This window comes from Oreochromis niloticus, linkage group LG3, assembly GCF_001858045.2.
Source record: "Oreochromis niloticus isolate F11D_XX linkage group LG3, O_niloticus_UMD_NMBU, whole genome shotgun sequence".
NCBI lineage: Eukaryota > Metazoa > Chordata > Actinopteri > Cichliformes > Cichlidae > Oreochromis > Oreochromis niloticus.
The window spans coordinates 45,842,067-45,857,065 of record NC_031967.2 but is presented as its reverse complement, the minus strand read 5'-3'; the positions used below and the strand labels follow the sequence as shown (position 1 = coordinate 45,857,065).

At 39.4% G+C, this 14,999-nt stretch overlaps 1 protein-coding gene and 1 long non-coding RNA gene across 2 annotated transcripts; one reads left to right on the top strand and one right to left on the bottom strand.

Moving 5' to 3' along the window:
• Positions 1-958: 958 nt before the first annotated feature.
• Positions 959-6,350, bottom strand: LOC102077008 (uncharacterized). The gene is made up of 5 exons (XR_003215601.1): positions 5,828-6,350; positions 2,959-3,033; positions 2,693-2,734; positions 2,509-2,613; positions 959-2,204 (listed from the first exon to the last, which is right to left on the bottom strand). It is a non-coding gene; the product is annotated as an uncharacterized LOC102077008 (long non-coding RNA).
• Positions 6,351-10,574: 4,224 nt separating this feature from the next.
• On the top strand, positions 10,575-14,259 carry LOC109199603 (uncharacterized). The gene is made up of 8 exons (XM_025901704.1): positions 10,575-10,605; positions 12,036-12,086; positions 12,257-12,354; positions 12,440-12,505; positions 12,602-12,874; positions 13,589-13,708; positions 13,957-14,016; positions 14,176-14,259. The coding sequence occupies exons 3-7, from the start codon at positions 12,348-12,350 to the stop codon at positions 13,995-13,997; spliced, it is 507 nt and encodes a 168-aa protein (XP_025757489.1). The 5' UTR covers positions 10,575-10,605; positions 12,036-12,086; positions 12,257-12,347; the 3' UTR covers positions 13,998-14,016; positions 14,176-14,259.
• Positions 14,260-14,999: the final 740 nt, after the last annotated feature.

The following is a 14,999-nucleotide window of genomic DNA, read 5'->3' as shown; positions in this document are numbered from 1 at the left end:
TAATAAGTAGTTTTAATCCCACTTTTACCAACTTTACAAAAAAGAAAAAAAACATTGAATTCCTGTAATTTAGAGGATTTGGAAATCCTCTAAATGTATTTAGACTATTTATACTTTTATAAAGTTAAATTTGTCACACAAGAACCACACAACCTTTAGCCTATTTCTGTAAAATATGTGGATTCATGTCTTTTCCCTTATTTACAGCTTCGTCTGTGACTAACAACTTCCTGCTTTCTTTCTGGTCAGACTCTAATGCCATCTAGCAGTTATATCTGCATACTGCATTGCCACTGATCTTGTGGTTTCCATTTACTGCTGCAGGAAGATAGATTTGTAATTCTTGTTTTAAGCATAACTATAAATACATAAATTCCCTGCTGACCCCTTTTCCTTATATATACTAATTTTGATAATTAATGAGTTACCTATCGTTGTTTGCAGCCAATTCATTTGTAGAAAATGTGCACAAATTTACATAATAACACAATTTTTTTAACAGCAATTCACTGGCCTGATAACTTTCAGAGCTGGGAACCATCAAAAAATTGTACGTACCATATATGTTTGAAATCAATGTATATAAACTAATATAAACTACTATTAAGATGAATGAAGGTGAATTATACAATATGTGTTATATGCAGGTCAACTGACTACTCAAATCCAGTGAAAAACAATACACCTACAGTACAGCTTTCATGCTAAGCAGTTTTTAGCTCAGTTAAAGTTCCTTTAGTTACAAACTATGTTGCAGTTTCCTAATTCCACTGCAGTAATACCACCAGCTGTCAGCATGGAGATGGTGCAACACGCTGAAGATGAGTGGGCAAGTCCAGGTGACTTGAGTGAACTTGTTAAATGCAGGTATCTCAAAATACCTGCATATTGTAAATGTATGAACAAATGAGAGAGTATTTTCAAAGGAAAACAGGGGAAAGAACAAACATACAGCAGATACAGTGCTGTGAAAAGGGATCAGCCCCTTCCTGATTTATTAGGTTTTGCAAATTTTTCAGATCATCAATCAAATTGTAGTAATAGACAAACACAACATGATTATGTAGAATATTTTTTTAAGTTATGATTTAATTTATTAATGAAAAAAAAACCCAACATAAAAACTAACCAAACCTACTTGTGTAACAAATTAAACCAAAGCGCTTTGCCACCTTTGCTCTCTCTTTTTTGCCGAATTATTTGAACGCAGCCACATTGGAGGGTTTTCGAGCATGAACAGCATGTTTAAGGTCCAATCAAAGCATCTTAATCTGATGTAAATTAAGACTAAGCCACTCTAAAAATATTCATCTTGTTTTTTTCCGAGGGGTTCAACGATGGACTTGCTGGCATGTTTCAGATCACTGACCTTCTGCTTAACCTACATGTGCCTCAGCTTTACAATGTCAACTAATAGCCAGATATTCTATGCTTTTTGACGTCTTTTGGCCTACTTCAATTTCTCAGACAGCTTCTATTTAAATGATTTCTTGAGTAATCAGACCTGCCAATGAAAAGCCTGGGTGTGGGCTGAGATACTGAAAACAACTTTCAAAGAAATGTGGTTGATGTGTTAACAAGGGTGGAATTCTTCATGTAGCGTCAGGTAGGTTTGGAAAGATTCTTTTTCCCTTAATGAATTAAATCATCATTTAGATTGTATTTTATATTTAATCTAGTTATCTTTGTGTAATATTAAAGGACTACTGTCAACAACAACAAAACAACATAGTACAGATATATTCAATAAACACAAACAAGAAAATACTCTATATAACTAGTGCAGGGGAATATGGGATATCTCTGATGTGAAAAGAGAGGGGTGGGTATTTTTTTTCTATTATTTTATCATTTACTTATTTTGCATAAGATGACCTTGAGTGTTTTGAAAGGTGCTTAACATACAATGTATTGTTATTGTTATTATTATTGTTATTGTTTTTATTTATATATAAACACTTCGTATTCTGTGAAATGAAAGGTGAGCCCAGGCAATCAACTCACAATAACTGTAGTGTGTACAGCATCCAAAGGAGGAGGGAAACAGTTATTGTTGATGAATTTTTCCATTTAAAATAGACAGCAGCATATGTCACAAGCTATGTTGAGGGATTCAGTACAACAACAGGATACAAAACCTCTACAACATTTCCAGCAGTCGTTGCAACATTCTGCACAGAATGTGTCCTGACTTGTAGTTGTACCTACACACACACACACACACACACACACACACACACACACACACACAGGTGAGTGGCCTTAAAAACAATAAAGATTTTTCATGATTTAATCATTCTGGTCAATCTATGCACATGAAACAGCAAATTCAACCTTTATTTAAATTGTCACATTCATCTAAAAAGAATGAAGAAGTCAAAGTTAGGCAAAGAGTGAATACTGTTTTATATTGAACTGTAGCATTAAAATCTCACATACAGTGAAAATGAAAGATGATGTTGCCAAGCCTCAAATTGAATATTTAACTTGAGAAAATTTCACACTTACCAGCCTGCTCCTGGTCAGACATTCCTATCAATGCAAAGACAATCACAGTGACAATGACAATACCAGCTATGATGCCAGTGTCAAGGTAAATGCCCGTTTGAGGACCTGGAAGAATAAATGAAAGCACTTCTTATCATCTGGTATCATCCTTTCATTTCATTTGGTTTAGAAAGTATTCTCTTACTTGCATTCTCTATTGATGCTGAAGCAATGTTTATTGGAGCTGCTAGAACAGAAAAAATAAAATATGAATGACACTTTTATCAAATTTTGTCTGTTGATCTCACAGAATGACATCCAGTGTAAGTTTCACTTTAGATTTGATTCTTCTTTACACTGTACTAACCAAAATCATAATTTTAAGTCAAACAGAGAGAAACATGAGCAATATGACCATTTTAAAACAATAAAACCAAAAAAATGACCACCAGAAAGCAGAACCCAACGTACCGGTTGAAGCTGCATAAGTGAAAAGCAAAATCATGAATCCCACAAATAGCTTCATTGCCAGGTGAAATTAGTGTCCTGAAAATGATAGCAGAAACAAAAATGTTTCATATGTGAGGAGCTGATGCACAATAGTGTCAACAAACCAAGCATAGTAGTACTATTACGTGAACAGAGACAAGGAAATAAGATGATTATTGACAGTTAATATTTGAATATCAGGAAGGGCAAAAAAAAAACCAAGTGTGTCCCTAAATGTGACTTGTATGGCTGTTTCATAACATAAACAAAACGTGAATAAATTTACATTTATAAATTTACCTGTGAATAATTTACCTGTGAATAAATGTACATTTCTGGTTGTTAACATAACAACCAGAAATTTCAAGTCTCAGGCTTCAAAGATTTTATTTCACAAAAATGGCTCTCAAATGAATTGCATATTAAAACAGCATACACAAGAAAAACTCTCATTCATCAGCAGGGGCGGATCTACAGGGAGTGCAGAATTATTAGGCAAATGAGTATTTTGTCCACATCATCCTCTTCATGCATGTTGTCTCACTCCAAGCTGTCTAGGCTCGAAAGCCTACTACCAATTAAGCATATTAGGTGATGTGCATCTCTGTAATGAGAAGGGGTGTGGTCTAATGACATCAACACCCTATATCAGGTGTGCATAATTATTAGGCAACTTCCTTTCCTTTGGCAAAATGGGTCAAAAGAAGGACTTGACAGGCTCAGAAAAGTCAAAAATAGTGAGATATCTTGCAGAGGGATGCAGCAGTCTTAAAATTGCAAAGCTTCTGAAGCGTGATCATCGAACAATCAAGCGTTTCATTCAAAATAGTCAACAGGGTCGCAAGAAGCGTGTGGAAAAACCAAGGCGCAAAATAACTGCCCATGAACTGAGAAAAGTCAAGCGTGCAGCTGCCAAGATGCCACTTGCCACCAGTTTGGCCATATTTCAGAGCTGCAACATCACTGGAGTGCCCAAAAGCACAAGGTGTGCAATACTCAGAGACACGGCCAAGGTAAGAAAGGCTGAAAGACGACCACCACTGAACAAGACACACAAGCTGAAACGTCAAGACTGGGCCAAGAAATATCTCAAGACTGATTTTTCTAAGGTTTTATGGACTGATGAAATGAGAGTGAGTCTTGATGGGCCAGATGGATGGGCCCGTGGCTGGATTGGTAAAGGGCAGAGAGCTCCAGTCCGACTCAGACGCCAGCAAGGTGGAGGTGGAGTACTGGTTTGGGCTGGTATCATCAAAGATGAGCTTGTGGGGCCTTTTCGGGTTGAGGATGGAGTCAAGCTCAACTCCCAGTCCTACTGCCAGTTTCTGGAAGACACCTTCTTCAAGCAGTGGTACAGGAAGAAGTCTGCATCCTTCAAGAAAAACATGATTTTCATGCAGGACAATGCTCCATCACACGCGTCCAAGTACTCCACAGCGTGGCTGGCAAGAAAGGGTATAAAAGAAGAAAAACTAATGACATGGCCTCCTTGTTCACCTGATCTGAACCCCATTGAGAACCTGTGGTCCATCATCAAATGTGAGATTTACAAGGAGGGAAAACAGTACACCTCTCTGAACAGTGTCTGGGAGGCTGTGGTTGCTGCTGCACGCAATGTTGATGGTGAACAGATCAAAACACTGACAGAATCCATGGATGGCAGGCTTTTGAGTGTCCTTGCAAAGAAAGGTGGCTATATTGGTCGCTGATTTGTTTTTGTTTTGTTTTTGAATGTCAGAAATGTATATTTGTGAATGTGGAGATGTTATATTGGTTTCACTGGTAAAAATAAATAATTAAAATGGGTATATATTTGTTTTTTGTTAAGTTGCCTAATAATTATGCACAGTAATAGTCACCTGCACACACAGATATCCCCCTAAAATAGCTCAAACTAAAAACAAACTAAAAACTACTTCCAAAAACATTCAGCTTTGATATTAATGAGTTTTTTGGGTTCATTGAGAACATGGTTGTTGTTCAATAATAAAATTATTCCTCAAAAATACAACTTGCCTAATAATTCTGCACTCCCTGTAGAAGGGTGGCATGGGGTGGCAAGTGCCACCCTAAAATGATCCCTTGCCACCCCAAGTGCCACCCCAGTTTTGCATATGACAGTGTTGTTTATTAAAATAAGATAGCATTAACAGTTTGAGCGTAGTTACAGTCAACAGTGAATATAAATGCTAAAACTGAATATACTGCATAGTGTTCCCCCCCTCCACTATTAACAAATGGTTCAGCCCATAGCAGGACCGGCTTTTTTCTTGTTTTCAGTAGCAAGCGATGCTTATGATTGTGCCAGAGCACATTTTGAACAACACCATGGGAATTTTGCTTTTTACACAGGTAGTTGGATGTTACACTCTGGAAATGGAAGGAAGGTGAGTGTTATTAACCCTCTGTGGTCCACGGACACGCTGCACCTCCAAATCACATGACTGATGTAAGCTGACATAGCAACAAGCTGCAGCCACACCGAGTCTCTGTTTCAGCCCATATTGAAAGTTCGGACTTCAAAGTTCTTAAATTCTAATTACAGGCCAGTAAATCCAGAGTTATGATAATATATATAAGTCATGCTTTTTACTAAATACTGTCTCTAGATCTGCCCCTGTTCATCAGAGTATGAATGTATGTGAATGGTACATAGAAAGCACTTAGATTGCTTAGATTGTGTCATACAGGTTTTAGATCTGACCTTGGTTTTTAGCTTTTAGATCTCACCTTGGGTTAAGATACCTGAATCAAATGATTGGCATCTCATATATTTTAAAAGACCAAAATAACATTTACCCAGTTTGATCTCTTGGACAAACCTTACTGTACCTTAACAAACTTAACATACCTGTTTAAGGTGTATAAATGAAAAGCATAATCATGAATCCTACAGATAACTCCATTGTCCAAGTGAAATTATTGTCCTGAAAAAAGGTGTTGAAAATATTTTAACTGAAGAGCTGATGTACAGCAGTAAAACCAGCCACAGCATAGTACACTATTATATTAACAGACAATAATTGGTAAAAGTAGAGGGTATTATTTGAATATCAGGAAGGAACATAAGCCAGAGGGCTGGTGGTAGCAGCAACAGCCTCCTGTGACAGCGAGGATAACTGCATGAGAAGGGACACAGGAGAGGTTAAATTAACACAGTAAGAAATTAAATGGAGGGACATAATAGGGAAAGGAGAGGTTCAAGGAGTCTAGTAAAATGAGCGGCTATTAGTCATTGCTAATAGCTAAAGTGTAGCTTTTAATTGTGTCATGCTACAGTGCAACTAAGAATGAACCCAACAACTGTAACCTGATTGAAAAGACAAACTGTTTCAATATCAGTATCAAATCAAACTGCGCTCTTCTGGACAGAGAACTCTGATGTTGTTCCTGGGATCTGCTGGGGCCACTCGCCTAGCTTGGGGGTCACTACACCGAGTGCACCGATTACTACTGGGACCACTGTTACCTTCATCCTCCACATCTTCTGGAGCTCTTCTCTGAGCCCTTCGTACTTCTTCATCTTCTGATGCTCCTTCTTCCTGATGTTGCAGTCATTTGATATCACTACATCAACATTGGCTGTCTTCCTCTGCTTGTCCACCACTGCTATGTCTAGTTCAGGAGAAAGTGGTCCATTTACAGTTGCAGGCCCACCTTGATCTTAATGAGATCTCTGATAAGTTTTAATCCAGTTCTTAACTGCACTACTGTATAGTTCTGTGTAAATAATCATTCTGTACATACGATAATTTTTAATCCTACAACTGTTCATAACTTGCATAGTTCACATTTCTGTATAACTGTATATCTCAGATTTCTGTATAGTTTTTATTTCATATTTATATCCTGTTCATAGCCTGTACATAGCTTGTACTCACTACAGCCTGTACATACTTATAGTTATAGAATATTCATAACATACTTCATACCGTGTACATTATAACATACCATAATAGACCCGTTTCTGTAATATACTTACATATCTATATTATTGCTAATATATATTGTAATATATCTATATCACGGTTAAAGCACTTGATGGATGCAAACTGCATTTCGTTGCCCTGTACCTGTGATGTGTGCAATGACAATAAAGTTGAATTCTATTCTATTCTAATTCTATTCTAAATCACTACACATCACTGAGACGGCACTTTCAGGGGTTTTTAATGATATTCTTTTAACTCTGGATTCTGGCAGCCCTGCTGCCCTCTTGTTGTTGGACCTGTCAGCAGCCTTTCTGCCTATTCTGTTATCACGGCTGGAATCATTTGATGGACTAAAAGGGTCTATCTGCCTTTAAAAGCAAGGGCAGACTCACTTCAGCTATTATTATGCTGTCTTGATGACATTAAACCGTGGATGTCTTTAAATTTTTTTTAAATTAAATGAAAACAAACAGAAGCTTTCATTTTTGGTAACTTTGTTTCTAATCACATTAACAGTGCTCTGGGCCCATTTTCTTCCAATTGTAAGACAAATGTTAAAAACCTCGGTGTGTACCTTGATGGTTCCTTCAAACTGCGCAGGCAGGTGAGCACAGTAATCCAATCCAGCTTTTTGCATTTGAGACAGCTAGCCAAGGTAAAGCCATACCTTCCAGCTAATGTCTTTGAACGTGTATTTCATCTCTTCATTACTTGCAGACTGGACTATGGCAATTCTTTGTACTTTTGGTTTGACCAGGCCTCACTTTATCATCTCCAGAGGGTCCAAAGTGCAACTGCTCATCTTCTAACTGGCACTAAACAGAAGGAGCATATAACCCCAGTTTTGGCCTCTCTACACTGGCTCCCTATTCCTTACAGGATCCAATTTAAACTCTTACTTTTGTTTTTAAGTCATTTAACAGTCGAGCCACTTCTTACCTGTCTGAGCACCTATTTATTTATGATCCAGAGAAAACCATGAGGTCCAATTCAAGACTATTGTTATCCATTCCATGTACTAAACTTAAGTCTTGTGGTGACAGAGCCTTCTCTGTGGCAGTTCCCACACTTTGGAATAATCTTTCGCCAAATCTTAGATCTGCACAAACGCTCGAAAATTTAAAGTCGTTACTAAAGACACATTTTTTAACGCTTTTAACACACTTTGACCTAAACATCTTGGTTTTTAGCAGCCTTAGTTGTTGTTTTAGCTTTTTTTATTGACATATTTCATCTACTTATTTGTTGTAGCTCCACACTTCTTCTGGGGAAACAACAGAAGCAGCCGTCAGGACACTTTACAACTGCGCGCATATACACACTTACTTTAAGCTGAAGACTAACGTGGAGTCTCATGCAATGATCCCGCGTCGATGGAGGCTTCACCACACCATTAAGTAGCTCCCTCCGCCGACGCTGATCCGCTGCAGGTGTGTGGCATCCTCCTTGGGCGTGGCCGGTCATTCACAGCCCTGACGGTGCCTGTAGCCTGGCCTCCTGGCCACAGCCACAACCACACACACACACACACACCTCCCTATACATAGACACATGGAACAACACCCCCAGACAGCGGAACAGTGCACACACATACACATAAAACAACAACAACAACAACAGTCCACACTGCTCACGGACCCCGAGTCCTCCAGAGCTGGGTCTGTGACATTGTTAAGCACTTTGTGCAGCATGGACTGTTTGGAAATGTGCTATATAAATAAACTTGACATTGACCTTGACCTTCAAAGCCAGACATCATGCTGCAATCAAAGGAAATTCAGTGTTCTGCAGTACTACTTATTACACCAAACTCTGAATAACTGAGACATAGTTGAGTGAAATCCCCAGACAACAAAGCAAGAAAAAATGTGATGTTGTTAAAGACTTGTGCCTATAATGAACAAGAAAAGACTGTTTTCCTGCCTGTTATGTTAACAAACATGAGGATGTTTAGGTTGGTGGAAAAACTCCATTCACACGGCACACTTGTTGCACAGGTATGTTTTGCCACCATATGAAAGTGCAGACAAACACAGCATGCCGGCCATCCCAGTAAATCAGTGGCTCTTGGAATAACGCATCTGTTATGTATTTTTTGACCTCTACAGTGGCATCAGCCATTGCACTGTGGGTCCTTTGGGTTTCTATAACCCATTTGTTCCTTTGCTGCTGTGGTTGATGCCACTTCTGCTGCTGCTGCTGATAGTGGTGCCTGTTCTGGGCCTGTAGATATCGATCGCTGTGGTTCTGAATGAATGAAAACAATAGCTATATATGCAGCATAGACATAATAAATGCATAGCTTACATTATTTTTTTCTCATATCACCTCATACACTGAAATAAAAACTGAAACTGCTCACCTTATGGTGGTGTGGTGGCTGAGCGCCTCAGTGAAGCACACTTCAGAGTCAGGGTCCTCGCTGCTTCCTTGGCTCTTACTGGATTTCCAAATGCAAGACTTTTGTACCTTGGGTACGGCAGTGTGCCTAAGGCAAATACCTGGGATGTTTCATATGTCCCACATCTGATGTAAAGGAAATCCTTCAAGTGTGAGCCTAATGTAAAAAAACAGGAACAAACAGTAAAATATTAATACAATTAACAGACGCAGTATAATGTTTATGGCCAATTATGCAATAACTACATGTAACTATACTCTCATAGCAACTTACATAACTGTATGGTGGGCTCTAGTCCTACATGTTTCATTTTTGCAGACAGTCTGTTCAGAGTTAATTTGTGAAATTTAAGCTAAGCTGTCATCCCTGTTTGACAACATCTCCCAAAGTCTCCCACCCCCATGCAGAAGACTCTGACAGCACTGAGCAGATCCTACAGTGGCAGGCTGTAGCACCCACAATGTGGGATGGAGCGAATTCGCAGGTCTTTCGATGACAGCAACATGACATTCCATCATGAGTCATAGTTGGACCATCATTTATGTCTCAACAGGACAATGACCCCAAGCACACCTCCAGGGCTATTTGACTAAGAAGGAGAGTGCTGGAGTGCTGGCCCCCACAGTCACCTGACCTAAACCCAATCGAGATGAGAGCCAACAAGTGCTCAGCATCTCTGGGAACTCCTTCAAGACTGTTAGAAAACCATTTCAGGTGACTACCTCATCAAGCTTACAAAGAAAATGTGCAAGAGTGTGCAAAGTAGTAATCATAGCAAAGGGTGACAATTTTGAATAATCTAAAGTATAAAACATGTTTTTAGTTATTTACTAGTGTTTTTTGCTGCATAATTTCATATATCTTTCTTCATATATTTGATGTCTTCAGTCTGTATCTATAATGTCGAAAGTAGTAAAAATAAAGACAAACCAATACATGAGAAAGTGTGCCCAAACTTTTGACTGGTAGTGTACTGTATATGCCACTGACTTAATTAATCTGTCACTCCCAAAATTACGCTGTCAGTTGTTATATATCGCTCTGTTAAAATCTGCATTGCATGCAGTCACACTAAACATGATTTCTACTTCCTTTTTTGCTTTAATTCAAGTTTTAAATTTATTATTGTGATGCACTTACAGCAGTATTTATAAATGTTTCGCTAAAGTCTGCTCAACACCAGAAGTGACCTGCACAGGAAGAGGAAAACCTCAGGTACATATTAAGCTTTAATGTTGCTTCAGTCTCACAGTGAGCAAGACAGCATGGAGGTCATACTTTTCTACAGTAGACTCTGTGAGTACAGTATGTCTCTTGTCTCATGTACTTTACTTAAATATACAACTGTTTTTGTTTTTTTATGGTGAATGTAAGTAAGTGCTTACTACTTATTCTACCACGTGTTTTCTTTTAAAGAAAATTATTGTTAATATTATTATATTTTATCTATTGGATGTCTACGCAAAGAATAAAGTTCAAGAATAAAGCTTAATGAAATAATTCATAATTTGCTAATTTAAACACAATTTTATAGTACGGCCATTCAGTCCTTATACGACCTTTGCAAGATCTTGGTCCGCATAGCCAGCAATAAATCGGACTTGTTCCTGGTGGGTGATGGGCTCCGCCAGGGCTGCCCTTTGTCACCGATTCTGTTCATAATTTTTATGGACAGAATTTCTAGGCATAGCCAAGTGGCGGAGGGCTTTCACTTCGGTGGTCTCAGGATCTCATCTCTGCTTTTTGCAGATGATGTGGTTCTGTTGGCTTCATCAGGTGAAGGCCTCCAGCTCGCCTTGGAACGGTTCGCAGCTGAGTGTGAAGCGGCAGGAATGAGGATCAGCACCTCCAAATCTGAGGCCATGGTCCTCAGCTGGAAAAGGGTGGAGTGCCCACTTCGGGTCAGGGACGAGACCGGCGCCCCAAGTGGAGGAGTTCAAGTATCTCGGGGTCTTGTTCACGAGTGATGGGAGAAGGGAGCCGGAGATCGACAGACGGATTGGTGCTGCGGCTGCAGTGATGCGGACGCTGCACCGGTCCGTCGTGGTGAAGAGGGAGCTGAGTGTAAAAGCGAAGCTCTCAATTTACCGGTCGATCTACGTCCCTACCCTCACCTATGGTCACGAGCTGTGGGTAGTGACCGAAAGAACGAGATCGCGGATACAAGCGGCAGAAATGAGCTTCCTCCGAAGGGTGGCTGGCCTCTCCCTTAGAGATAGGGTGAGAAGTTCTGCCATTCGGGAGGGGCTCAGAGTAGAGCCGCTGCTCCTCCACATCGAAAGGAGCCAGTTGAGGTGGTTCGGGCATCTGACAAGGATGCCTCCTGGGCGTCTCCTGGGCGAGGTTTTCCAGGCATGTCCCACTGGGAGGAGGCCCCAGGGCAGACCCAGGACACGCTGGAGAGATTATATCTCTCGGCTGGCCTGGGAACGCCTTGGTGTTCCCCCTGATAAGCTGGAGGAGGTGGCTGGGGAGAGGGAGGTCTGGGCTTCTCTGCTTGGGCTGCTGTCCCCGTGACCCAACCCCGGATAAGCGGAAGAAAATGGATGGATGGAATTTTATAGTACTCGTTATATAAAATGTTTGTGCAAGTAATGAACTACTTCATGATGATATTGGTCAGATCATAATTACTGATAAAGTTAATACAGTTAATGTTAAAGGTAGAATAATACACATTAGTAAGAAAATCATCTTCATACAAAAAAATCTGTTTATTTCTACAGGGTTGATGGTGGTGACTGCACATGTGCATAAAAGTTATTCTAAGATCTCTTGTAAGTAGCATGACTTGAAATCATGTTTTCCAGCCCTTCTGCCTAAATCCTTATTTTGTACCACTGACCCTGTATTAGGCTTGGATTTTGTGTTGGGAATGGTAAACCTCCATTTTTGGATCTCTGGGAACTCAGCTGATATTTTACTGCATTTTTCTTCTTATTTTCAGATTCACCTTTTTCCATCATTCCATCCAGACTGCAGCTCTTTGAATATGAGTCAGTCTCTTTTACCTGTGAAGGGTTTAACATTTCAGCAGGATGGAAAGTAAGGAGCACTAAGAAAATCCCTTTGAAATGTTCCAGCAGCACTGTGACGAAGACTTGTGGGATCAAATATGCTTTTGCTTCAGATAGTGGAGAATACTGGTGTGAGAGTGGAGCAGAGAGAAGCAACACTGTCAGTATCACTGTTTCAGGTATGTTATTATCAGAATTAAAATCTGAAATATGAAGGTTATAATGACTAAACCATTGCACATTTGTAACATTTCTAAATTTCTTTGCATTTTCAGCTGGTGCTGTGATACTTGAGAGTCCTGTCCATCCTGTGGTGGAAGGAGATGCTGTTATTCTGCACTGTAGAAACAAGACAGACAAACAAGACGCAAATTTCACAGCTGATTTCTACAAAGATAGCTTGCCCATGGGTACCAGCTATGATGGAAAGTTAGAAATCCAAAAGGTTTCAAAGTCTCATGAAGGATTCTATAAATGCAAAATACAGGGAGTTAGGGAATCACCAGAGAGCTGGCTGGCTGTCAGAAGCAAATCCAATGCACGGAAAGGTATAGTTTTTTTTCTGTTTTTCCCTTTTTGTTTAATGGTGGCACGGTGGTTAGCACTGTTGCTGCACAGCAAGAAGGTCCTGAGTTCAATTCCACCATCAGGCCGGGGTCTTTCTGTGAGGAGTTTGCATGTTCTCCCCGTGTTTGCATGGGTTCTCTCCAGGTACTCCGGCTTCCTCCCACAGTCGAGAGACATGCAGTTAGTGGGGATAGGTTAATTGATTAATCTAAATTGCCCATAGGTGTGAATGTGAGTGCGAATGGTTGTCTGTCTCAGTGCATTAGACTGGCGACCTGTCCTGGGTGTACCCCGCCTCTCACCCTATGACAGCTGGGATAGCCTCCAGTGCCCCCCGCGACCCTGAAAAGGATAAGCGAATGGATGGATGTTTAAATTTATTTTTTTATTGATAGCATGGATACATTTATATTCACAGAACATCCGGGCTTTCAGTGAGCTGTAATTTTTACTGAATCCCAGCAATCCTGGCTACCATAATGGGCTTGCATTTAAAATAGTTAGTTGGTCAAAATTTAAAATAAAGAAAGCAAAATCCACAATAAACATTCAAAGTTTTACTGATATTGGGTTCCTGAAACAGAAGGAATAATGATGACTTCCTGGGGGAACCAGATTTAGCTTTTACACTTACAGGAGTACTTATCAATGCTAAAGAATCTTTTTTTTTTAATTTTTAATTTTTATTCTTCCAGTATCTCATGAAGAAATTGCTTTTTCACTCAATTTCTACATCTTGCGGTGCACAGCTGTGACGGTTGGGTTGGCCCTGCAGCTGCTGGTGTTGGGACTACTTCAGTGGAAGCTGCAACTGGGTATATAATGCTGTGCTTGACAGTAAATTGTATGGTCTGCAATGTGTTTCCTTTTTGGTTTCTTTAACCCTCTTTTAATGACTAAAATTACAAAGTGGACTCATTTATTTATTTATTTTTCACTTTAATTTATCCACTTTTGTTTATCACATTATACTGTTTCCTTTATCTAAGCAATACATAGCCAACATTTCTCCAAGCATCCTTACAGCATGTCAACGTAATGCCCTCTTTCTTTCTTCCTCCAGTGCTCAGTGTGCTCTTGCTTCTGACCTCACATTTTCATTGAAATTGTGCCCCGAGAAGTGGTAAGTACTCATTGTTGCCCTTAGAAAAAAATAAATAAATATATATATATATATATATATGCAATTTAAAAATTACATTGTTCTCAACTTGGTAAATGTTAAGAGGTAAATTAATTTTGATCAGCATGTATTCATATTGATAAACTTGATCTCTTTCAGTTGATGCTGTGATCCGAGAGTCCTGCTCATAATCTGATAGAGGAATAAGCTGCAATAATAACACATTATCTGCCAGCCTCCTGCCAGTGTTCCATAAGAATTGGCATAATCTGCATGTGACTCTACAAGTGCTTATTATAATTGGGCCAGACAACTCAGAGAAAGCTGGCTATCAGAGTTGAGACATAGACTTGCTTCCAAGCCTTATGATTAATACTTATACAGATGCAGTTAGAACTTTAAAATAACTTTAAAATGCTGACTTAGAAGAATGACTTTTTTTCCTCCAGAGGGAAATAAGTGCACTGTGGGAAATTCATGTTTTTAATACGTGACTACATGTACTTACTGGTGCCTTTGCTTCACAGACAGCTTGTCTCCTTTTAAAGGTTGTTCTAACTATTGTAATGATGGCTCTGCTACTGCAGCTGCTGGTGAAGGATGCCTTTACTGTCAGCCAGCAAGACAAGGATTAAATGTGTCTTTAAACATAGGTGTACCGAAAACTTCCCTCACAATGAAATAGCCTTTGAGGTATTTGTCATCTATCATTATATTATTAAATGTATGTTTATATTTTTGCAGTCAAGTGAAAGTAGAATCATTCTAAGTGTCAAACATCTAAAAGGTATTTTGCAAAATGCTTTTTTCTCTTTTTCTTTGAAACGTGTAGTTGGGGTTATGGGCTATGGTTGTAGTTTCTCATGATGTCTTGACCCTGGAAGGCTAAAACAAAACATAGGTGTAATATGGTATTGACATGTTGCTGTCTCCACATTTAGTTTTGCAAATACTGTTGCCAAAAATTAAAAACCACAGCCTCT

What these genes read in the sequence shown, in the direction of transcription:
- LOC109199603 (XM_025901704.1), top strand. An exon ending in TGTCAGTATCACTGTTTCAG is followed by an intron (nt 12,506 to 12,601) that starts GTATGTTATTAT and finishes TTGCATTTTCAG; the next exon opens with CTGGTGCTGTGATACTTGAG. An exon ending in CAAATCCAATGCACGGAAAG is followed by an intron (nt 12,875 to 13,588) that starts GTATAGTTTTTT and finishes TTATTCTTCCAG; the next exon opens with TATCTCATGAAGAAATTGCT.